General features: G+C 32.2%; 2 protein-coding genes across 5 annotated transcripts in view; both read left to right on the forward strand.

Moving 5' to 3' along the window:
• LOC123698288 (potassium voltage-gated channel protein Shaw-like) overlaps positions 1 to 3,730 on the forward strand; it is a 151,469-nt gene extending 147,739 nt beyond the window's left edge. The window contains exons 8-10 of the mRNA XM_045644883.1: positions 943 to 1,090; positions 2,512 to 2,613; positions 2,917 to 3,730. Of these exons, the coding sequence (XP_045500839.1) occupies positions 943 to 1,090; positions 2,512 to 2,613; positions 2,917 to 3,359 (693 nt within the window). The 3' untranslated portion in view covers positions 3,360 to 3,730. The remainder of the gene's footprint in view (positions 1 to 942; positions 1,091 to 2,511; positions 2,614 to 2,916) is intronic.
• A 12,030-nt stretch (positions 3,731 to 15,760) lies between these two features.
• LOC123697794 (potassium voltage-gated channel protein Shaw) overlaps positions 15,761 to 26,574 on the forward strand; it is an 86,778-nt gene continuing 75,964 nt past the window's right edge. For all 4 annotated transcript variants that reach the window (XR_006752280.1, XR_006752279.1, XM_045644345.1 and 1 more), the window contains exon 1: positions 15,761 to 16,004. The gene's annotated coding sequence lies outside the window, so the exon portion shown is untranslated. The remainder of the gene's footprint in view (positions 16,005 to 26,574) is intronic.

Consider the following 26,574-nt stretch of genomic DNA (forward strand, 5'->3'; position numbering starts at 1 on the left):
TACTTGTATCCTACACGTCCGCGACTAGTATAGCACTACTCACCGTGTCGGTCGCTTTTGCTTCGCGTCTCGACTCTCGCGCGTATCTCTTCGTTAGAAAGATAAAAATATCTAATCATCATGTTGTAGTTCTCGTTCGGCTACAAAAACTCTACAATTTATGTTTCTTTCAATATATGGATGAATCCAGTACTTCTTACTCTTACGTTGGCGTCTTCTATTTCTATAAAAAAGAAAAACTGCAAGAGCTTCTTCGTCACTGGAAATGCTGATTGCTCGACATAACGACGTAACTGTTGTTGCAATAAATAAATGAATTATTATTATTATAACGTCGGTCCACAAAAACGAGGCACAATAATGATGAATTTAGTCATTTTTCAGTCGCATAATATGCGAGCATCGGGTAGCCAGCAAATATCTAAGTAGTATTTCTACGCGAGTATCGTATTCTAGAAGTATCGTACCTAATGGCAGAAGGGCCTTAGTAACGTTATATTCAAAATTGATCTTAATCAATATCCGAATATCTCTGCTATCCCATAGAAAAGATCTATAATTATTATATTCGTAGAGTCTGTATATTTTTATCTATTTAATCACCCATAAATCATCAGTGTAACGATCAGGCCCAGAGTCCTATGGGAGTTTGCCATTCTCCTTTTATTATTTATACGTTTTATTCTATTCAGCTTATCCAAATCTAAATCAATGGATTCTATTTCTTACAAATTTTTACACTATGATGATATTATTATCTTAAACGCCGTACTATGTTGGTGCTGGAATTATATTTTATACTTTTTAATTTGTTCTGAATACTATTATTATCTTATTTAAATAAATTGCAGTAAAAACTCATATCAATGAAAAACTTGCTACGACCAGCCTACGGCGTAGCACCACACTTTACATTTTGATAAACGCGCCATCTGTTACCAGGCGCGGTCAAAACTTCCAAAGAAGCGACGCCGTGTGCTGCCAGTCGAACAACCGAGAAGAAAACGCGACGCTACCGCCTCCAACCGGCGAGTGAACGCAGTCAAACACCCTGTAGTACTGAAGGATTTACAGGGCGCGAACAAGTTTGGTACGTGATCGAGTTGCCGCTAGTGACTACTAGATGGCGCTGAAATTAATATTCCAATTGCCTAATTTATTCGCCTTTGTGATTCACACTCGAAGTAGGGTCTTGTTATTATCGTATGTATCTAGCAATTTGAAATTTGTTTGCCTTAATGGAAGTTAGAATAATACAGCACATAATAGAAGGTCTGATGATACAAAGGTATAGAATTATGAATTATAGATGCACTAGATTTTACCCCTACTATGTCTAAACGATTCTTTTTCCTATTTATCCTTTTAATTTATCATTATGTAATTGATTAAATAAATTTATTTATGGCAAGCCTTTTTGCTCTACTCTAGTACCATCTTTATTCATACAGTCTGTCCAATTCTTACTTCTAATAAACTTTCTTGTTACGAGACGAAAAGTCAGAATTTCAAAGAGTAAATTTTCTCCAACTAATTTAAAATTCATAACCCACTTCAAGAATACAGTTTTTTAAGAAATAATTTTTTTAAGTGGGGAAATCTTCCAAAGATGCCCACAGCCCCCAGGGAAGGAACTGTGGGTTATGTCGGATTCTGACGGACTAAAACCCCACTGTGTTCCGTCGAGCCGCTTTACGGCTTTAATGATGGGGCCGTGGGTATTGGTTGGAATTCTTCCGCGACAAGAAATATCCACTTACTAATCGTCGATTAATTAAAATCTGCTTATTATAATTCTTCGAGTAGGTACAATCGAGTTTTTCTAGTTATAAATTGACAATACTAGGAAATTATCAAAAGAATATTTAATGGAAGTTAAAACAGTATCTAATCAATATCCGATACTTTATACGTTCGTAAGGTTCGTATTATTTAGATTATGATAGAAAGAACTACTATAGTTTATTACATATAAAATAACACTAATTTGCATAATTAATTCTAGTAAACTTTGATAAGAATCGTTTTAAATCATTAGAATACATATAAATTGTTTACCTTCTTTGGATAATTAATTTTATTAGTCTATTAGCACTGTTTTCTTATATTTTAAAGTATCTTGTTATCATTGTCAGTAGATTTCTATGTCAATCACATAATGCTACTGTACCTACTAATAATCAAAGTTAAACGCAATTATTTTTGAAGTGAAACTTCTTTATCGGGGTTGGAAAAAAATGTAGTGTAACATTTTTTCGTTACGCGTGACATTTTTCCGTTACGAACCATCTTTTTCTTATCCCTACCACGCACGACGTATTTCTGTAAAGTTGCATGTAGTAAATTATTTTTTGAAAAATAAGGTCATAAAGAAGTTTCACTTCTTACGTGTGTACACTAGTAAACACATACTTTACAAATCGACTTCAAACAGCATATTCCTCACCACCTCTATTAAATTATTTTACTATCTTTCCTTTTGCATGCTATAAACTACGCATTTATTTCCAGGTGTAAATGGCATGAACATGATAAGCCTGGCTCTTCAAGGACCATCAAACTTACTTCGACCTCCTCACACACTCCAACCTCTACAAGCCCGAGCTCCTATTGGTAAACGCAATAGTTTATCTGTGAAATCACAATGAAATGCATGCTCCATTTTCATTTAGAAACAAGCCAACTCCTTTGATAAAGCCACCCATTTTAGCCTTTATGCCTGTTTCATTCCAATGTAGACAGCTTGAATTAATTTATATCAGAGCAGTTATATTTTATTACTCAGTTAAAGTAAATTGAATTTGAAATTCAAAGCACTTCTATTTAAGCATAGATAATAAAGTAAGGTGTGCTCTATAACCCTCTTTATATAATTAAGGTTTTGAAAGATTGTCTTAAACAATTTCTTGTTTACAGTCGAGAGCCCGATAGTGAATACGCAGTGTGCGGCTATATCACTGGCCTCGCTGCAACCACCTTTGATGACAGCCCCACCCCTACAACCACGGCCTGCAACCACCGGCTCCCTAGATCTGATGTTACCTTTACAACCGAAACTATTACCAGGCTACAACCTACAATCATCATTTCTATCCAGTACTCTATCGACCGTCAGGCCACCGGACCTTCCCGATAAGAGAAAAGATGAATACAAACCGAGTGTCGATATTATTATCGAGAAAAGCGATTCAGAAAATTCTATAGATGTAGATAATAAAACGTGTTGTGATTTAGATAGAAGAGTAGAAGAGAATGATAATGAATGTAATAATACTCAATATGAAATTAATTCTAATATTATAGATACTAAAGATTCCATAAGTACCACAAATGATAGTCCGAATAATAATTCTAATTAATTTTCTTATTATAAAGTAAACATTGTTACAGATATCATTCTTATAGATAGAGTAGTTGAAGCTAATGATACTGGTAAATGTAAAGAAGAAAAACACACAAAAGAATGTTAAATAGTAGTTATTGTAAAGATTGAAGATGTAGAAACAAAAACACGACCTAACGAGAGATATAGACGTACTATGTCTTGACCAAAGTAGCATAGAATAGAACGTGTATATTTCCTTAATGTTTTTTTGTAAATTTTGTAAATGAAAGACGTTACAGTGATACATTAAATGAGATATACCTCTATAATTTACAATTAGATAGTAAGTATATTCCATTAAGAAATCGAATAAAATTAAAGTCACGTTTTCAGTAATACGTCAGTCATTATTTATACGTCAATCATTAGTTATTCATTTGTATTACTTTGTAAAATCTTTGTTTTATTTATTTTTTGTTGTTGTTGTTGTTTTTTTTTTGTTAACAACATGTTTAATAAATTACAATGACAAAAAACAAAAAGTCACAATATGACCAAAGCTCTTTATATATTAAGTCAAATGATTCCTCTAAAATTATGTGTAATTTATCAGATATATATTTGTTTACTATAATATGATATAAACATGCAATCTTTTTTTAAATATAAAGATTTCAATGTTCAAAAAATATCTATTAGTTAGAGTTCGCATACTAAACGCCAAAGGGTCCAAGATGGATCGAGCCGAACCCAAACATTTGTAAACGAAGAAATGTGCCAAATATAACTTAGAATATATCGTTTTTTTAATGATATTATGAATGAATATTTAGTGTAATAAAGTTTATATTTCCCTATCCATTTTACGATTTGATATACGGTGAGAATCATAAAGATATGTTTCTTTGCCTTGTTAATTTTTATTCTACATGTATACTATTTGTGATGAATCAGAAATGTAAACATAACACTTGGAAATAAGAAACAGTTACATCGTATTATTCATAACCGAATCAATTTAAAATAATTTTCACATAGGTAAAGTTAAATTAACAAAGACGTGTGGCACTCGGGGACTGCCGCGGTAAAGCTATTGCATAGCATGCCTTCAAGCCACACCTCCGTGCCCGTCGGAGGTGGGGAGCGTGAGGTTTTTTCGTTACGGAATTTCTGGATTCGGTACCCGCGCTCAAGGCCCGCGATAGAAGCTATTGAATAGCTTAAAAATGTAAAAATCACACCAAGAAGGAACATCATTATATAGAAATAATCTACGTTTACGATTGCGTTTTTCCTCTTTTGATAAAAATTCAATTCAGGCTTTACACCGCGTACATGCAATATAAATCCTAAAACAATGCATTCGTTCTAGTGTTTTGGAGAATTTCTTTTGTAGACTATAACTTAAAAGAACTTAAAAGGAAAAGAACTGTGAATTATACGACGTAGATTATAAACAGTTGAATAAGTTTGTTTCGTAGATATATTTCTGTTTTGTCGCATAGTGTAATACGTCGATTTGTGTGTGTTTTAAGCTATTGCATAGCTTCTATCGCGGGCCTTGAGCGCGGGGACCAAATCCAGAAATTGCGTAACGAAAAACCTCACACTCCCCACTCCGACGGGCACGGAGGTGTGGCTTGAAGACATGCTATGCAATAGCTTTACCGCGGCAGTCCCCGAGTGCCACACGTATTTTTTATTTGTATCGATTGCTGCTGAATCTCTGTTATCGATATTGACGGTTTTAGAAGTCAATTTATTATTCATTAATTATGACACTTAAGATGTGGTTCAAGGTAACGTTTCCGAAAAATTTAACGTTTTTATAATTTTTAACGTTTTACGTTTTTATTTGCTGAAATAATATACATAAATAGTTGTTAACAATAAAACAATGTTTTATTTAACTTTTAAACCCTACGCTTGAGCTCATATGCTTCCGAAAACTAAGTTACCATTTCCTTCAACATAAAAATATTGTTTTTATAATTTATCCATAATATGTTATGCATAACGCTGCTTCAGCAAACTAGGCCATTCATGAGACCTGTTTGACGAAGGCTTCAATACAATAAAGAGAAACCTCCAATACCATTTCACGATATAATTTCTATTCCTTCGTAGTTGAAATGTTAAGATCAAAGAAACTTCAATACTTTTTACTCGATTTTTTGCTGTTCGTCTCGAAACGATAAAAACTAAAAATATTATCTATTTGATTCAAGAGCTTCTGAGTAAATGATTTTTCCTAGAGGCCGTGTACGCGGTCCGTGCGCTGTTTGGCTCAAATATGTGATTTTTCATACCAGATTGTCCATCAACCACTTATCTTACAAACATATGAATTACTAATAATTTTAGGAAATTTTGTTGTATATATAGTTAGTTAAGAGTTTTTTTCAATTAATACAGTATTTGTGAATACCATCAAGATAACTGAGCCGATGATTACTTGATTTCACTTTTAGTGTCAATTTCGAAGCTAAAAATATCTGAAATTGCTGACAGATCTAACACACATTTTTTTTAACTAACTGCAAAAATTCTTATTAAAATAGTTACTTAAAAGATTTTTTTATTTTGGACTCCTAACTTACGAAATTAAAATCCGAACAATGTGAATTTTTTTTAGAAATTATAGTCGACAAAATGATTATTTTCACCAAGATATTTGACTTAGTTCAATATAATTTATACATATTGCAATAAAAGAACGTATTACTTATAAGATAAAATTTAAAAAATCAACTAAGGTACCTCTATTATTTTTCTACAATTTTTTTTAAAGTACTATAAAACACTGCGCGCGGCCCGATTAAAATTTAAAATCAGTCGGCAGCGAGCCTTTCTAGAGAGAGGACATGTTGCTCGGCGCTCTCCTGTGGACCTATGCTGTTCATAGTAAAAGGATAGCGCAAGCCGCGATCTATCGTAATAGATCGCGGAGATTTTGACTTGCGTTAAATTGAATAAGCCCTCTTAATTGCTTTTTGATTTTCTTTATGTATTCAGCTACAAAGAATAAATCTTTCCTGTGTAATATGACGTATTAAGATGAACAAATCTTTTAATAATAAGACTAGCTGTTCCGCGCGGTTTCACCCGCATTGCTCCGTTCCTGTTGGTCTTAGCGTGATGATATATAGCCTTCCTCGATAAATGGGCTATCTAACACCGAAATATTTTTTCAAATCGGACCAGTTGTTCCTGAGATTAGCGCGTTCAAACAAACAAACAGACTCTTCGGTTTTATAATATTAGTATAGATTAAGATATTGGGTGCAAGCTGATAGATATAATACATAATTAATAATTACAGAAAATTGTCAAAATATCCTCAATTAATGTAGTACCGGTGTTTGCCCAATCTAACTACATTGTAAGCAAAACATAGTTTAAGAACATCATATTTCTTTTTTATAAATGGTCGATGTTTCCTTCCTTGATTAAAACTTATTCGTTCAATAATGTAGATATTAACAAATTAATAAGAAAGTAGGTATTACCTGTGAAATGTCAAAAGAAAAACGAAGCGAATATGCCCAGCAAGCACATAACTTGTATATTAACCAAAAATATATACAGAATTATGACTTGAAGTTATATTAATTATTTAAATCGTCACTATCCAAATATAAGTACTTTATAAAGGCATTTGCTTCATCAAATAATGCTAACTGTTATATAATGGTTACCAAAAAATTGTTACAATGTCAAAAATCTTAAATAAACGTAGGATAATTCTAAATTACAGCTTCTAAAACAGCTTTCAAACTTATAGTAAGACTATTATCTTATATTGGTAATTTTAATAACGTTACGCTCTAAATAAGCATAAATAAATTATTTTATAGTGCCTTTGAACGTATGTTGGTTTTTTAAAGAATAAAAGCTTTATAATAGTCCATTATTGTGTTAATTTATTGCTAATCCTATATTAACATTGACTTTATAACAATTAATGCGTTTGCTCCGTTTTCTTTCAAATTTATTCATCTCTACAGTATATAGCTATATATTGATCGAAATAAAAGTATTGTTAGAACTATGAGTATTAATAACATCGTAATTTGAATTTGGTTAATGGATAAAAAGGCTTTGAATAAAACTAAAAAACAGGCGGATTCAAATGAAAACTTAAAAAGGAGTATACTAATTTTATTAATAATAATTGTAGTAAACAAAAAAAGCTTCTTCATCGGCATCTTCATATTATGTTGGGAAACGCTTTACTTTGCAGGGCATGTTGGTTCTGAAAAGAACAAGCAAGTTGGTTTTTTAAATGGCTTAATTAAAAATCTTGGCTTATTTATTTTATACCAAGTAATTACGGTTCCCTGATAAGCTCGATAAAATCAGTCACTAATTATAACATATTTCCGAAGTGCTGTCATATGGCTGAACATAATAAGTGTCTTGTATTACACTATTATACGAGCTCTAATTTTTGTGACGAGCCATATTAAAATTAACAGCACTATTATGCTATCGTCAAATGCCTAAAGCTTTAATTTCATTTGTCGCCATTTGCTTTCCTTTTCCTATCTTACAAAAATAATACAAGTTACTAAGATCTGACTAGAAAGGGAATGAAATCATTTGTATTTTGTACCAATACCTTTATAAGGTACTTTAATTGTTAAAACTATTGCTATAATCTAAATTTTGTGATATTTGTTTAAAATAGGTTATATTTTATAAAAAAAATATATACTAATAAAGTATATTAGCGAGGGCGCGTGTATTCTTTCTCAATAACATGTATATTTCACCCGACAAACTGATGCGCGCAGCTAATTTCACTCAAAACATTCAGAAATACAGGCGGTACTTACCCATCATTCAATATTAATTTTCACATTTAAATATTTCAAGTCCACATAACGTTGCACGATCAAAAACAGATCAATATATTTTTAAAATCATAAGATTTTCTTTTTTACAAAGGAATTACAACAGTTAGCATTGTTATGAAATTTTAATAACAGATTGTAATTTTAAAAGCTATATAATAACTGTAATGAAGTCGCAAAAAATGCCATTTGTTTATTCATGTGCTCATAACTGACTTAATTAATGATTTAATACGATGATTATAATGCTATTAAATTGCCTTTGTATAGCTCAACGCTGTCTAAAGGGGGGGCCCAAATTTTACTTATAAGAGTCGTATAAAAGAAATACAGTCGATATACGATTTGGTTATAATGCTTTGTACATGAACTCGTGCTATCATAAGTTTGTTATAATGGTGTTTTGTGCTTGCTGGGTGTTATGTTAAGCCAAGGATTGAAATATCAAATAATTTATTTAGAATACTTCCATGTATAGTGTTATTACAATAAAAATCTTTGGCTGTTAATAAACTAATAATATGTAAATGTTAATTTAGTACTTACCTAAAATATTTTTCTATTGCTGTAGAATTTAATTTTGTTTGTGCTAAAAATTCACGTTCAAGTCGAGTAGTTGAACTTGGAATTTTAGCTATTATAGATTTTATTACAATTAATATTTGAATAAATTGATGAATTGCAAAATGGTTTTTTATTTTAATTTATTTACCCAACATTTTTTATGAAATGTTCTCCTAAAAATAACTCCTTCTATAAAATCAATAGACATTTTGTTCACACTCTAGCGTTTACTTATTATAATATTTTATGAAATTAGTACTTACTTATAGTTAACGTTTTCATTCTATTATTATAAGATAAAGACTTATTGATACAAGGAACTCATAATTAGATTTAATAGCAACGGAGGTGATTAAATAAGAATCACAATCTATAAAAAGCTTACCGCACAAAAGGTCCTTTAAACATGAGTAAAGTCCTGCAAAGAAAACACGTGACCCAACCACTATGGAAAGGGTAGTGGATTATAAAACCTATATCCTACTGACCAAACCTGCTTTCGCAAATATAATTTGGAAAATACTATACGGATAATTCGTCAAAAACCTCGATAAAACGTGAATCATTTATTTAATTTTCAGGTTTAAGGGTAGATGTACCTACATATAACTTATGTAGTAGATACCTATATAACGAACTTAAATTTCATATTATTCAAGATGCGATTACGAAGAAATAAATTTAAACTTATTTTCCGTAAATTATGTTTCAAAATTCATTGTATTTACTGCATCAAGCCTTTGGCAATGACTCAAGAAAGTCCTAAGAGAATAAACACACAGAATAAAAAATGGCTTCCTTGCCTTAATATATTACAGGATTTATAAGGCAGAACGTTTTCGTCATCAAAATGATGAATGGTGTGGATATTTTAATATTTTGTCTCATATATTTTAATGTATGAATCCTACTAATATTATAAAATATTATATATGTTAGGAATGATGGAATATTTGTTACGCTCACGCATAAACCACTGAACTGATTCTTATGTACCTATGCCTAAATTTTATAACTACACAGCAGATTTTGATGCAGTTTTTAGAGATAGAGTTACTCTCGAGGTAAGTTTTAGTATATTATAATTTATTAATAAACAAAGCGAGCAAAGCCACGGGATGAAAGCTAGTTTAATATTAAAAACCTAAGTATAATATTAAAAAATATGTTATGCAAAAACAACTGAACGGATTTTGATAATATTTGGCAGTGATGTAGCTTATGTACCAGAATAACATTCACTATGGAAATTCTTGCTTTTTCTTTTTGTCCACGGGTGAAACCACGCAGCACCACTAGTTTCGTTATAATTCTTGTTGTATGCTAAAAAAGCCACACTCGCTACATGTCTGTTCTAATTTTGTCCTACAATTATTAAGGGACGCTAATTACTTCCTGAATTAACATGACCTGTTTACCATTGTTATATTTTTATACAGACCAAACCGCCAATATCCAATAAATATCCTTTGTAATATTGAAAATATCTAGAAACATCTGCGGGCTGCTCCAATATTTGCGCAGCGAACAGGCTACGAACCAAAATTTAATTACATGGGGCGACTCGATTGCGCTCATATTACCAAGCCAATAAAGTGGACAGATCGATGTGTACCTCAATTTACGTGAAACAATGTGTAATAACTAGTCTATAATCATATTATTGCATAGATTTTGTTGAGGACTATGGTAGTTTTGAAGTGTAAAGATGGAAATTGGAAAAAAGAACAGTGGTTTAAAATTTAGTATAGTAGGTATCTATAGAATATAGATACATAGAATCGTAGGTGTATGTATAGGCTACTTTTATATGTTATCAATAATAAATTAAATGTAACTACATTGTGACCGATGACCAGTCATACTGGAAGTCCTTGAGGGCGGCCTTTGTCCAGCAGTGGAGTCCCACAGCAGAAACGACGACGACGACGACGAACTACATTGTAATTTGTAACTATAAGTAATACAAAGCAGGTGCTTTCTAACTTAATCTTAATTAATGTTCTACAATAGCGACAAAAACTTGATGTATCATGTAAGAAACAGTGCTTGTAATTTATTTTTGTTTTTCTTCGGAATCTAAATTTGCATACTAAAATTTATTACAATTATTATCCTTTATCAGTCATACATGTTACCTATTAGTCCAAACTCAACATATATTTTATTATTGGAAGATTTATCTTCCACTTAAATGTTTTTTGAATCTTACACTTCCTATGTATAAATAATTTACAATAAGTCCAACTATAGATACGAAAAATGTTGTGTGGTTTCATGAAAACACGGTAAAAGTGAAACTTTTTTTCACACTATAGACATTTAACTAAAAATTATCGTATTTGTACGATAATTCTCGTACGTATCGTGCGTCACGCGACATGCGCTACACAGACCAAAAAGTTTGAGACGATGTAATAAAAGTTTCACTTTAAAAAAAACGACCACCTTATAAAATTAAATTCTATTTTTTAATTTTTTCCGTCCGTCACCTCAATCCAATAAAAGCAAAACAAATATTTTCGACAAATATATTTTTAATTAAACCCTAACGAAGTCTCGAGTGAATCTCGATCAGAAGATGGAAAAAGCACTAATAGAAAATGGCGCTTCGATAAATTAATTAACTTGAAGAGCCAATAAAATCGCTTCGGTAAATATTGAAACGATTTCCAAGACAATATTTATTATTTATATGCGTATTTTGTATCGTATACTTCCTACTGGAAAGGAGAATTATTTGTCCATATACCATAGTCCACTACTAGGACACGGGCCTCCTATGAGTATTCAGGCTTCAGGATTCTTTGGTTCTACGACATGTTGGTTTCACCACGATGTTTTCCTTCACTATTTAAGTGTTTATTTATCTGAAAATAAACTATGGAATATATTATCTTTTCTTAGTTAAGCAAGACTTTTATAATGCCATTGGGTTAATAATAATTTATAGGCTATGGTCAGACTGGTATGAATGTGAATGCATATATGAATGATTAAAATAAACTGAAAAAGTACCTTATTCAGTTTATTTTACTAATAGGTTCATTTCGACGATTTTCTCATCAACTACGGACTACACTTGCACCAAGATAAGTATGCAATTAACTATCTAGGATCTTATACTAGTTATACTACTACCTACTACTACTCATACTTAAGGATTAATAAAAACAAAAAACTCGTAATTTTTCTTTTAATTAGTGCTAACCATCACTACTTATAAGAAACATCCACCATAGTGCCCTAGGTTCTATCATTAACCTATTAGCCCTTTCACAAAAACCCATGCAATGACAAATGGTATACCTTTAAGGGTTCGAACGAAAATAAACCCAAATGTAATGATAAATGAGCCCAAAATTACACGAAAGAAACACTTAGTCTATTCGCAGCATAACTAAAACATTTGCAAAAACTACCTATAATTCGTCACAAAAAGCAACCTAGTTCACAAGACATTTTCCTAGCTAATTAAGTGAACAAAAGAATCTAGGAACTGGCAACAAGTACGAATAAATGTAATTATCTTTCTTGGAGACAATAACTGCCTTTGTATTTGCCTCCGCTAGGATTTTTATGAGCCTTGCTTACAATTTCTTTGGAGAACATCAAACAATTATGGAAAAAAGATCGTTATTAACTTCTACTTTTTAAAATTGCAGCATTAAGATTGCAGTATGTAAATATAGCTACCAAATACTACATTATAAATTAAACCGGTTTAGTCTTAAATTTTTAGCCGACTTCAAAAAAAAAGGAGGAGGTTATCAATTCGGCCGGTATGTTTTTTTTTTATGTATGTACACCGATTACTCCGAGGTTTCTGAACCGATTTACGTGATTCTTTTTTTGTTCGATGCGAAATGGTGTCGAATTGTTGGTTATTCGGATAGGCCCAGTAGTTTTTATTTTATGAGCATTTTTGTCTGTGCAAGTTTGAAGTCGGTTGTTTTTAACGCAGTTATTTACACATTATTATTATTCACTCATGTTTATCGTTATAAATTCGTTATTTTCACATACATTTAAATAAAATCCTCTTTTTAATCTAGCAATTTACTTACCTCCAGTCTATTCCGCTACAAATTCAATTTAAGAACAATACGCCAGCGACGTTATATCGTACTAGCTTTCCACCCGCGGCTTCGCCCGCGTAGTATAAGAAAACCCCGCATAGTTTCCGTTCCCGTAGAATTTCCGATATAAAACCTATCTTTTATCCTTCCGCAGGTCTCAAGCCATCTCTGTACAAAATTTAAAGTAAATCCATGCATCACTTTTTGAGTTTAGCCCGGACACACACACAGACAAACAGACAAAAAATCTAAAAACTTATTTTTGGCTTCGATATCGATCGTAGATCATGCCCCAAGTATTATTAAAAAAATCAATGTACAGTTTTATCTTTCCTACGATTTTATTATACCTATGTATATAGAATACACAAAATGCAATTACTTGCTTCCTTGGGAAATTACAGTGTCAATACTCAAACCAAAGACTTGTGAGTACCACAACAAGGGACGTTGTGGCTTACCCAGCTTGACATATTTCCGATAATGCTATCTTCGTACTAACTACGTGGAAAGTATCTTAATGAAGACTGCAATAGAATCTTCTAGAAGTTTTGGAACATCTGCTTTATAGATAATTGCTAATGAATTAGATACCTTTTCAACCAACTTCAAAAATAGGAGGTTTTAATTCGACTGTATTTTTTTGGTTGTGTTACCTCTACTTTCGACTGGGTGAATGGATGTTGATAATTTTTTTAAAGTTGATCTTATGTTGTTAAATTTGGTTGATCCTATTTCTGTAAATTTGAGGGCGATACAGTTTTTATATTAATAAACTAAATAAATGTTAGCTAATAAATAAATTAGGTAATAAAGATATAGTTTCATCATTTTATATTATTTTATTAGCAATCACGTAACATTAACTTTAGTTTCGTTATATACAGGATATTATAGAATACATATCGTGGCCTGTAGAGTGTCACTTATAAAAGATTGGAACAAATTCAATCACTGAGGTGGGTTCGTGACTGGTGTAACGTAGGGGGCCACAATCTCACGATCTTTCTATTCTTTCGTTTTAAAAAAACACGTCACAAAATTAGGTCAATGTGTGCTTTATAAGGAAGTAGTTACTTTGTATTTCTTATTTCCTTTGTCATAAATGATTAATGTTTAAAATTTAAATGAATTTTTCAGAAATTTTTGACAATTTTTTTTTCGACGATTCCAATTGGAATCCAAGATTTACGACGAATCGCTTGAACTACATACTAAACTAAAAACTAGTTGATCCCACTTGAGTTATTCCGTGAATCGACTTCATATATCGATAGATCACCGTAACGATGTAGGGCGGGCCCCGTCTTTCAGAATACAAATGCATTTTACATCAATCTTATAGTTTTCCATTATACACAATGATAAATAATTATGGAGTAACCCCTATCTCCTGGGAAATTACGTTTAGTTTCAATAAAACCGAAATATTAATACTTACCGAAAACTAACATTAGTCAAGTGAAACTTAGGGTTTTTATTACACTAATTTAGTTTGATGAATTTTCTTTTTTCTTTTTTATGGTCGTCGCTGGGTAGAAGTATTTTTTTGTTAGTTTCTATCGGAAATCGCACTATCGAACCTACTAAGAATGCGGTCGAATGAAATACCTAGTTCCATAAAATTCTACCTTATTAGAAGAAAATCTCAAAATGCCATAATCGAGTACTTATGTATTACATACATTAATATTATAGCTTGTTGACACCCCACCCCACACTAAAAATAACCCTTATTGTTTAGCTCTTATTTTTTATTACATACCAAATTTGTTCTTCTCGTGAATTTCACCAGTGTTTCATTACAATCGCGATGGCAACAAAAATATATTATACATAATATTGCCATCGTGATACATCATACAAGAAACACTAAATTACATACGAGACGATCCACTGCGTATTAATATTAGGATAAATATTATATACCTTTGTGTTCTTCGTCTAGGTACTATAATTTAACAATGCCAATAAAAATTATTCCGCCCATTCATTATATTTGCTTGCCTCTTATGTACATACCTTCATATATTATTTAAGTTAACTTGCGTTGCTTTATAGAATTTGCACAAAAATATAAAAATGAAGGTAGAAAGAGAAAAATTCTATATTTTCTAACAAATTTGAGTTTTGTGGGGCAAATTTGAGTCATAATCAAAGAAGAAGAGGAACACATTTTAGTACTTAAATTTAATTGTTAATTGTTGTTTTAAGGACTTCTAAACACAAATAAACCAAGAAAAATACCTAACAATAATGAAAACCTTACCAATTATATTGACATACCTTTTGACAGACCAGTTCTCACAATTCACATAAAAACTCCTGGAAACATATCGTTGTCTTTTAATAAAACTCCACCAATAGCGTAATTCACAGCTGTACGCTGAACCAAAACGTGATATGAAAAATACATCAAGCTCGTGGTATTGCAAAAACTTCACGAAAACTTTGTTTATATCCTGAAATTATTAAGGGCTCTTCGATATAACAATTGCACCTACCCTCAAATTTATATTGACTGTCAAGACATAAGAATTTAATTTCTGAACATCTACCCTCAAGTCTAGATTATTGCCAACCGTAGCATTAACATTATTTTCAATACTCCATTGTTCTCCCGTCGAAAGCTTTGACACAAATTGTATAAACAATTCATATCCAACCATAAACACACAACAGTCTCAATTAAAACACAAATGCATTGCCGACCTCAAGAGCAACAGGGACAGAAAACACTAACATTTTCAAACTTCGAACGCACCTTTTGGTCTCGTTACACGGGATTATAGGCTTTATTTTTAATAGGGAAAGCCCTAGAGTGGAAAGTGGGGTGTTTCAGTTCATTACAAAATGAAATGTGCTTAGGTATCGGTATAGTGAAATGGCGCTTGCGCGAAACGTACCCCATACGTCAGTGCCGCTACAGCCGCCGAGGGAGGCGCACGCGGTCTGCCGCGAGCCGGGCGCCGGCCCAAAATTCAAATATGTAATAGTGACCGTTAAAACTACGGGTTTAAAACTTAGTTGCGTACAAATAATCGAGTATCATAGATAGTTGTACTGATCGTTATAGTATGTGAATCGATATTTTTTCTGAATTTTTAATATTGCAGTGCGGCAGTGGCGTGTTTCGGAACAAATGCGAGTGAAAACTGCTACCCTTTAATTTTGATACAGGTTTGTAAATTAAATGGCCGAGTTGCGTGTGTCTTTAGCTAGTTATACTAAAGGTTTATGAAACCCATAGATATTTATCAGTTTTGATGTACTTCGACCGCAATGTTTTGAGGCTTTATAACATTTTATTCGAACGAAAGTTATTACATTTTAATTGCGTAGCCTTGACATAGTTTTTAGTACGTTTGATAATAACTTCACCAGCCTATTATTGTAATCGTTATTTGTTAGCATTATTTTAATGGTTATTTATTTCAATCACTTAAACTTACAAAGTTCTTGACAATGTAACAACATAGGGTAGGTACCTAATATGTAAAATATAATTTTTCTGTGATAATGGCGTTTAAATACCTAATTAATTTATAAGAAATATTTTAAGATTTAATATTAGATAGGTATCAAACGAAGATAACCACGGATTGTAAATACCGGAATGTAGGTATTTTGTAATGCAAGAATGAAAACCACCTTCATCCATATCCAAAGCTTTTCTATTTTAGTTCTGTGATAAAAGCGAATCAGTTTTTTTATTACTTCACGTAAAAGTATATTTTGTTGAGGAAAATATATGGGAATAAATACCTATAAAATACTGAAGGGGTTTCCAAAATAATTGCCTCCTTTCCATAATTTACTTCCAATAATAATTCTACGAACATACGACATTACAATCATTTTATTATTCTTCAAGGTAATCGACAGATACACATCAAAGAAAACATAAAACGTATGATTGATATTTTATTGGTTAGTAGAATATTTCGATGCGACAATTTGTTATTCATTTGTCTCCCATAGTAGGTACCTACCTACTATGGTAGTCAAATGAACACAATGAAAGTAGGTACCTACCTGTACACTTAAATATTCTGTGCCCATAGATATCGAAATTTGAAGACACACACCTGCAACTAAGAAAATACCTACATTGTTTTAGTAAATAATAATAAAACTATAACAAACATACATACTGTACATACTGTATCCAAAATACCTCTTATTTACTTATAGCGTCCGTGATATTCTCCGAATGCAATCAGGATGTATATAAAGTAAATTACTAATATTATGACTTGTAGTCTATTCTAAAACAAAACGCTCACCTAGGAGAGATAAAATAACATTATAAATTTTAACGGTTCTTGAAACTGCGTTTTAAAGGAAGTAGGAAATTTTGAATTCTATGAGGGAATGTACTTTTTTTAACAAAATTAAGCATTATAAGATGAAACATTAATACACCAGTTTGCTATCAATATTTCTTAAAAAAAATCTAGAATATGATACTATATTATGAATAATAAGGAAGGTATATATGAAAATCTTAAGGAACTAGTATCAAGACTGTTTATTTAGATGGTATGTATGGCTCGTTTATAACAAGACTCACATAAATGTACGGTGCTCTAAATAGCCAATTAAATTAGGAATTTCATGAATATTTTAAGTATAAAAGGGCCCTCCCTTTTATTTCTTTCCTAATAAGCTTTCAGACATACCCTGAAAATTAAATATTTAAAACCCAATTTCAGAATCGATGTGAACAGTCTGTGTTATAATATCTAGTAGAAGCGATATTCTTAATTTTAATTTTAATTTATATCAACCATAATATATTTTTAGATAACTTAAAAATTAGTAAAGAGTAAATAATTATTTAACCTTCTATTCCTATTTCGAAAATTAGTCGCCAGAGGACAATTGCCCTAATGTATCTGCCAGAATGTATCTGTATGTATGTGTATTGGTGAACTACCAATACTACTATAAGTAAATTGATCTTAATATTGGCAGAATCCGTCCCTACTGGGATCGGAAATTGTCATTTAAGAAAGAGAGAGAAGGAGAGAGAGACGATATTTATATTTTTAATAATGCTGCGATCTGTCATTCTTTAAATACAAAACTACATAGCCTACAGCTAGTTCGATTAAAAATGCATTTGTTAAATCTCAATAACAAAAAATCGTGGTCTTATAATATTATGATTCAACTATCGAACACGACATCTACAACACAGCTAAAATTATCACCAGTTCGTTACACTAATTACGGGAGACCGTCAAGGGAAATCCATTATCTATAATCTAACCTGATTTCGATGTCGTCTATTAATAGTTTTCTCATCATCTTGTCCACTTGTTTACTTTTAGATATGTACCAATAGTTTAGACCAATACCTACTAGCTTAACCACGTGACATCACTCGCCGTATACCTACCCCAGATTTAAAGTAACATAATATATAAGTATGTGCATTGTGCAATCCACAATATCCACAATTTTGTTTGTGCCAAATTTTATGTAGATACAATCAACGGTTTTAACATCTACTACATCTTTAGTAATACCTACAGTCAGCGATTTTGCTGTTCCAGGAGATACATTAAGTTCTAAAAATTATAATCCAATATTCAAAAAGAAAGATGACACAGCACTCCAAAAACGGATGAAAGGGATAAAATAAATGGTATTTATCCATTCATTTTAATTTGAAAATGAACAGAATGCTCACAAAGACATTATGAAAAAGCAGGATGATAATTTCAAAAGAGCAGCAAGCGACGCCAGCGGGACTAAACCTATGACTTGTTCTTTTTTTCCTGAGTACATGATACAAGTTCAAAATCCTTTCTATTTAAAATTATATTAAGCTTGATAATTAATGTCGTCATTTTCGTCGCTTTTGAGATTCTGACATTAAACCAAAAATACTGTAATTTATCTTAACGTTAGCGTAGAATGTATCCGATAACTAAAGTACATTTTTAGCTGCTATTTTCTAGCTGGAATTGAACTAATCTGGGTACAAAAAAGATTTGCCAGGGAAAAACTTATCGGACACTTTTATCAAAACCTTTTGTAGACGAATCACCTCAATGTATTCCCGGACGATCTCTTAGAGATATTCAAAGAAAGGAGGATATTTTTCAGTTATATTACTAGTATAGTTTTATATCTGTGGTTTATACCTATACGGCACATATTATGTCCAAGAATATAGGGCAATGTTTAATGTCCTGTATATTGTAGTTTCCGCTTGGTTACATTTAAATTACATTTCTGATACATCTGAGCTGAATCCTGAAGGCCTAGTGGAAATAGCTATTAATTCAATATTGGAACAAATTTATTTAGTGCCCGCAAAATTCCTGTTCTTGTTTCTTATATTATTAAAGCATCTTATGAAATAAAATTAAAGCGATATTTCAGCACTTAGAAGAATTCCAACAGGAAAATTACCCTTTTCTGGCAAATTACAAACTTCAGGCCAAACGTGATCTATTCTTTAAAAAAAAACTTGTCATTTGTCATAAAAATATTTCAAAATCAAAACTAACTTATAAGATTTCCAACAGGAAAGAAGTTACCTATGTGAAGTTGGCAACTAACTGAATAAAAATGAGTGTTTCTCAATTCTATACGATTGTACTAGGTTTGTACCGGATTGTACCGCTTTTTATTTTGTTTGTACCCCAAAGAGGTGGGGAGAAACATAGGGTCGTAGTTATATAGTTCGCTGCTAACTGAATAAAAATGAGTGTTTCTCAATTCTATTCGATTGTACTAGGTTTGTACCGGATTGTACCGCTTTTTATTTCGTTTGTACCCCAAAGAGGTGGGGAGAAACATAGGGTCGTTGTTATATAGTTCGCTGCTAACTGAATAAAAATGAGTGTTTCTCAATTCTATTCGATTGTACTAGGTTTGTACCGGATTGTACCGCTTTTTATTTCGTTTGTACCCCAAAGAGGTGGGGAGAAACATAGGGTCGTAGTTATATAGTTCGCTGCTAACTGAATAAAAATGAGTGTTTCTCAATTCTATTCGATTGTACTAGGTTTGTACCAGAACGTACCGCTTTTTATTTCGTTTTTACCCCAAAGAGGTGGGGGGAAACATAGGGTCGTAGTTATATAGTTCGCTGCCGACCTAGAAATACAGATTTTTTTTAAATGCTAACTCAAAGTGGTTGTGTGGTCGATGCTCAAAGCATTTCGTTTGTACCGGATTGTACCGTTATCAGAACCGAAAAAAAATATATTAAAAAACTAATATTCACGTTTATATAAATATACATGAAGATACTAAAGAAAATTCGACTAACTGAATAAAAATGAAAATTCGACTAACTGTGTAAAAATTTATTATGGCCATTTTCTCATTAGGTTAAGTACTTTCGATATCAGTTTAAAGTTTTTTGATATCTGTAATAGTTACAGAATAATCGCCTGTGCACACTTAACGATTACACCCTGTATATCTGTCAACTGTGGTTGTAATCTTGTGGAATTACGAAAGTTTCCCAAGAATACATTCGTAATCGGTGGTTTTCTCTATTGGAAGAAGGTATGGAAGGTTTGCCCAGCGGTACAAACGATGAGAAACGGAACACTTATCGTAATATTCAATTATCACGTAATATAGTCGAAGTAGGTCGAAAATGAATTGTGGAAGTGGTGCTCTTGAGTGCTCAATGATGATTCAAAAATATTATGTGAATCAGCAAAGAATTAGCGACAATGTTTTTTTACAGAACTATATAACTACGACCCTATGTTTCTCCCCACCTCTTTGGAGTACAAACGAAATAAAAAGCGGTACGTTCTGGTACAAACCTAGTACAATCGAATAGAATTGAGAAACACTCATTTTTATTCAGTTAGCAGCGAACTATATAACTACGACCCTATGTTTCTCCCCACCTCTTTGGGGTACAAACGAAATAAAAAGCGGTACATTCTGGTACAAACCTAGTACAATCGAATAGAATTGAGAAACACTCATTTTTATTCAGTTAGTCGAATTTTCTTTAGTATCTTCATGTATATTTATATAAACGTGAATATTAGTTTTTTAATATATCTTTTTCGGTTCTGATAACGGCACAATCCGGTACAAACGATATGCTTTGAGTTAGCATTAAAAAAATGCTGTATTTCTAGGTCGGCAGCGAACTATATAACTACGACCCTATGTTTCCCCCCACCTCTTTGGAGTACAAACGAAATAAAAAGCGGTACGTTCTGGTACAAACCTAGTACAATCGAATAGAATTGAGAAACACTCATTTTTATTCAGTTAGCAGCGAACTATATAACTACGACCCTATGTTTCTCCCCACCTCTTTGGGGTACAAACGAAATAAAAAGCGGTACGTTCTGGTACAAACCTAGTACAATCGAATAGAATTGAGAAACACTCATTTTTATTCAGTTAGTCGAATTTTCTTTAGTATCTTCATGTATATTTATATAAACGTGAATATTAGTTTTTTTATATATTTTTTTCGGTTCTGATAACGGTACAATCCGGTACAAACGAAATGCTTTGAGTTAGCATTAAAAAAATGCTGTATTTCTAGGTCGGCAGCAAACTATATAACTACGACCCTATGTTTCCCCCCACCTCTTTGGGGTACAAACAAAATAAAAAGCGGTACGTTCTGGTACAAACCTAGTACAATCGAATAGAATTGAGAAACACTCATTTTTATTCAGTTAGCAGCGAACTATATAACTACGACCCTATGTTTCTCCCCACCTCTTTGGGGTACAAACGAAATAAAAAGCGGTACGTTCTGGTACAAACCTAGTACAATCGAATAGAATTGAGAAACACTCATTTTTATTCAGTTAGTCGAATTTTCTTTAGTATCTTCATGTATATTTATATAAACGTGAATATTAGTTTTTTTATATATTTTTTTCGGTTCTGATAACGGTACAATCCGGTACAAACGAAATGCTTTGAGTAAGCATTAAAAAAATGCTGTATTTCTAGGTCGGCAGCAAACTATATAACTACGATCCTATGTTCCCCCCCACCTCTTTGGGGTACAAACGAAATAAAAAGCGGTACGTTCTGGTACAAACCTAGTACAATCGAATAGAATTGAGAAACACTCATTTTTATTCAGTTAGCAGCGAACTATATAACTACGACCCTATGTTTCTCCCCACCTCTTTGGGGTACAAACGAAATAAAAAGCGGTACAATCCGGTACAAACCTAGTACAATCGTATAGAATTGAGAAACACTCATTTTTATTCAGTTAGTTGCCAACTTCACATAGGTAAAGAAGTTACCGATTTGGGGCAGAGAAAAATAAGCATTTGTTTTTGAAATTAAAAACTTCAGGGCAAGCATGATCCATCGTTAAACAAATAAAACGACTAATTAGCAACTTGTTCACAATCTCAACAGCCTGTCGACGACAGGTGATCAATCATATCTTGAACGATAATTACGTTGTATTGGCGCCTTTTGAATATTTTTCGAGATATTGTGACGATTCATTGTCCCCGTTCTATTGTGCTCGCTTTATCTGTTTGGAGTCGTTAAAATAGTTTCCAGAAATATTATTGACTGAATGACTGCTTTTGCTAACGAACTAGTATTTGTTTTTTAATTGAGTTTGTATTTTAGATCAGCTCATAACATGTATCTTCGTATCCGTCTATAAGATAAAGCTCATATTACGAATGTAGATAACTCCAAATTGATTTTCATTTTTCTTCCCTTTTTTATATTATAATATATTTCATACTGTTAAATGTGAAAAGTTTGTATTATAGAATTGGGCTAACACACGTATGAATCAACAATTTCAGAAACGGATATAATAATCCGTTCCCATGAACGCTTCAATTCTTTTAGAAGTGTTCCATATTCTCGTATACCGTAACTAAAAAAGTTTGAATTATTTCAAGATGTTCATTAAAGCCAAACATTCCATTAACATCAGCTGAATTTAAAAACAGATTTGCTCTTTCCAGTGAACGAGCATATTGAAGACTGATAAATAAATCATTCACACATATATGATCAGTAAACAAGACAATCCATCAAATTTATGGACCCGCTGTTTTCCTAAGTGTTTTGGCACCAATTCCACGTAAAATTTTAGAAATTCGGAGCGGATCTATTTTTCAATATTTTTCGTTTCCTGACATTAACTGAGAGTTGCCAAATGTTCGAGTGAAGAAAAATGTAGAAGTTAGTGTTACGAAACGTATTATTGATAAATGATCAGAAATGCCTAATGGGGGAGTAATAGATCCTACCATGAATAGAAAACAACCCATCAAATCTTTTCATAACAAGATCAACTCATAAGGGGCGTACCTCATTTGAAATGCATCCTCATTACATTCACACAAGTGGTGACTACACACTGCTGACCCTCGACACACTTGAAGTGGCTCGTGTGGATAGCTCAGGAACTACTGGACGGAGTCATTAAAGATGCTGAATAGGGTTGCCAGTTCATTATTTCGGTATCTGTGTTGGTTCTTATGTATAATTATTATAATGATCACGAAGATCAAATAATGTTTATTTTTGCTTGCGTTAGAATTGAAATGATTATTCTAGATCAAAGAATTTACAAAATGAATCAAAACAATAGTTTTTTTCGATACGAACAACTAGAACGTAGCGCGTGATTCAGTGTAAAATGCATCGTTACAAATAAGATTTGACTAATTTTTATTATGTAACTATGTCTTTTACGTTTACCAATATATTATATACCTACAGTGGTTTTCGTTAATAGGTGAGAACTTATTACTGCAATAGGAAATTACATACCTAATAACTCACTACACTGTACCATATTACAACAACAAACTAAATTCAAATTAGAAACCAAATATAAATCAAATAAATAACTGGTGACAACCCTCGTATTCAAGATTCAGGCCGTCTAGAAAAGATTATGTCGTATGAATATTCTGAGATATTAAAGTAGGCTAAAGTATGAAAGTCAGAACTGTCATTTACTTATATACCTACTTGAAGATTTCTTTCCCCGTAATTAAGGTGTTGAGTTTTCAAGAATTCTAAGGATGTGATTAAATAGAATTTTCCTTAATTTTCTTGATGTAAATGTTATATGTGTATCTGACTTCGTGTGTATGTGTATTAGCACTTACGATTATTGACTTTAAAAAAACGATATGTTTTAACGACTATTTCTTGATAGAATATTACCTTAACAATCTAATTCATAAACAAAACAGAAGCGCAGGATCATAGAACATTAATTCATAAGGCAACTCACATAAATCATTAGAAATTACCGATTTAAAAACTTACAAAAGCATAGTACTTATATTATACTATTTCACGCTGATCTTCTGTGGGGTTTTGGTACTTTGTACCAAAGCAGGCTCGACTACTATCCCATAATATTCATGAATGAATATCTTTGTATACTTAATTCTTAAAAAGAATGCTTAAAAACAGATGGGATGTGATGCATAATTGATTGATTCACTTGTTGAACTGATCCTACCTCCATAAACGTAATCAGTCTCAAAATAGCACGTAGCATCAAATTAAACCTTTACAAAAATAGGATGACCAGCCAATCATGCATTTGGAAGTTTTGAATGTGACTTACAAACATAAATATATAAACAATGTTCCCACGGATCACGCGTTAAATCTGGCTGCCACAAAAATGTATATTTGTGGAGTCGTAAAATGGTCGTTTTATATTCCAATGATTACCCGTTTTATTTTACCTGAATGGATAACCAGACTTTCATCTTTGTTAAATACCGGGTCTTGTTTTGGGACGTCACATATTAGTAAAAAATCAGCTGCATTTCTAACAAAAAGGTGTTAGTTGTGTGACGTCATGAATTGAAAAGATTTGATACGTTGCTAACTGGAAGAACTGTAAGAAAAGTTTAATTACTGGTTAATTCGATGTTCTCTTTTTTTCTTACAAAATCTTCTGCAAAGTTGTTCGACAATTTATAAGGAAAAGATGTATGAAATCGATAAAGTCGATTTGAAAGAAGTCGAAGGTAAGAAGGTAGGAAGAAGTCCTAATAGACAAGCTACGTACTAATTCGTACTAATGTGTGTTAGCACAGATCAAAAGAGCAAATACGGGTCGTGCTTCTGGATAAAAAACTCAGTTTTTTAAAGACGAAAGAATTCTTACAGTCGTCTCAATAGTTTTTGATTGAGCATAGCATAAGCAAACTTATTATATTATTATTATCAGTAAAAGTATACATTATATTTATTTATAACTAGCAGTCCGCCCCGGCTTCGCCCGTGGTACATATTTACGTTTTCTCTACATAAGAACCATCCTCGTACTTCAAGGAATATAATAAAAAAAGAATTAACGAAATCGGTTCAGCCGTTCTCAAATTATGCGCTTACCAACACATTTTGGGATTCATTTTTATATTATAGATACTCAGTTGTTAAAGTTTAACTCCGTACTTTTCTCCTTACAGCACATCAAATCTGGATTACTGATAAATAGTATTTATGGATGATGCTTTCAGCACCCTGCACGTTGTAGTTACTCAGAATTGGTCCGTATTCTATGCTTTATTATGATTTAATTATTAATATCATATAAACACACACATAGATCACATGTCTGTGTGCTCTGTCTGTCTTTACACTCGGAACACACGTATACGTGCACGTCACACTAACATTCATGTACACAAACTTACAAAGCTCATTGGCCAACCCCTTACACATACTGATGAGGTCGTTTAACCTCTGGATCCCTTTGTAATAAAGGCTAATTATGCTCTCCTGTCAAAAATTCTAAAAATAGAACTCACGTTGATAAATAGAACCATGCACATTAAATCTTAACCCTACGACCCTAACACATTTGCATAATTATTGCATGAGAGCTGTTTTCCACGTAAGGGCCCTGGGTTGGAAATTGCTTACGTTCAAAATTTAATAATTCAGGCTACATTTAATTAAGTTACGTACACACGCTGTCTCTATAACGTTGTATTCCAGCAAATAGAATTATCTGAAAGTCGAACTGGGCTAGGTGGTTTTATTTTGTAGCTAACTTCAAAGGGAACTGACATTTTGTCGCGGTCTCCAATTTTGAAGCGAATTTCGTGTCGTAAATGGTTTTTTCTAGTTTGTTTCTATTTAGTTTGCGGAAGATAATAATCGTGAAAATATAGTTATTACACATCTGCCTACAATGAAATTTATTATTTCAGAGTTCACGTTTGTAAAGGATTATATATTCCATCATAACTCGGGCCAAGCGGAATTGAGTTGTCATCATGAGAATTGTTTGAATGTTGGAAATGTTACAGGTTAAGCTAAATTACAGTCGTTCTTTCTGTGCAATTCGCTTGTATTTTTTTTATACTGTATTAATGTAAAGGGTCAGATGACCTTAATTGTTAAAAAGTTTTAACTAGCAGTCCGCATCGTTTAGTCGTAGAGGCTCTTGGTTGTCGTTTTGTTTAAGCAGTCTTTCTCTTGTAATGAAATGCTCATTTTTTATTTTCTCTTATAATCCTTGGATAATAAGCTCCTTGTTCACATTTTATATGAGTATTTTTTTAATACGCTCTTACTAACTTTATGTATTCTTTTACTGGAGTTATTCTGACAATATATATTTATTAAAATAATTACAGCTTGCTGTAATTGTACCATAAACAATAAACATATTTATTGCTTTCTACAATGATATTTAGGTCAAATGCAAAAAGAAGCTGTTTTTGTAAAGAGAAAATAATTTGAGGTTATCAAAGCACATATTACA

This window comes from Colias croceus, chromosome 15 (assembly GCF_905220415.1).
Source record: "Colias croceus chromosome 15, ilColCroc2.1".
Taxonomy (NCBI): domain Eukaryota; kingdom Metazoa; phylum Arthropoda; class Insecta; order Lepidoptera; family Pieridae; genus Colias; species Colias croceus.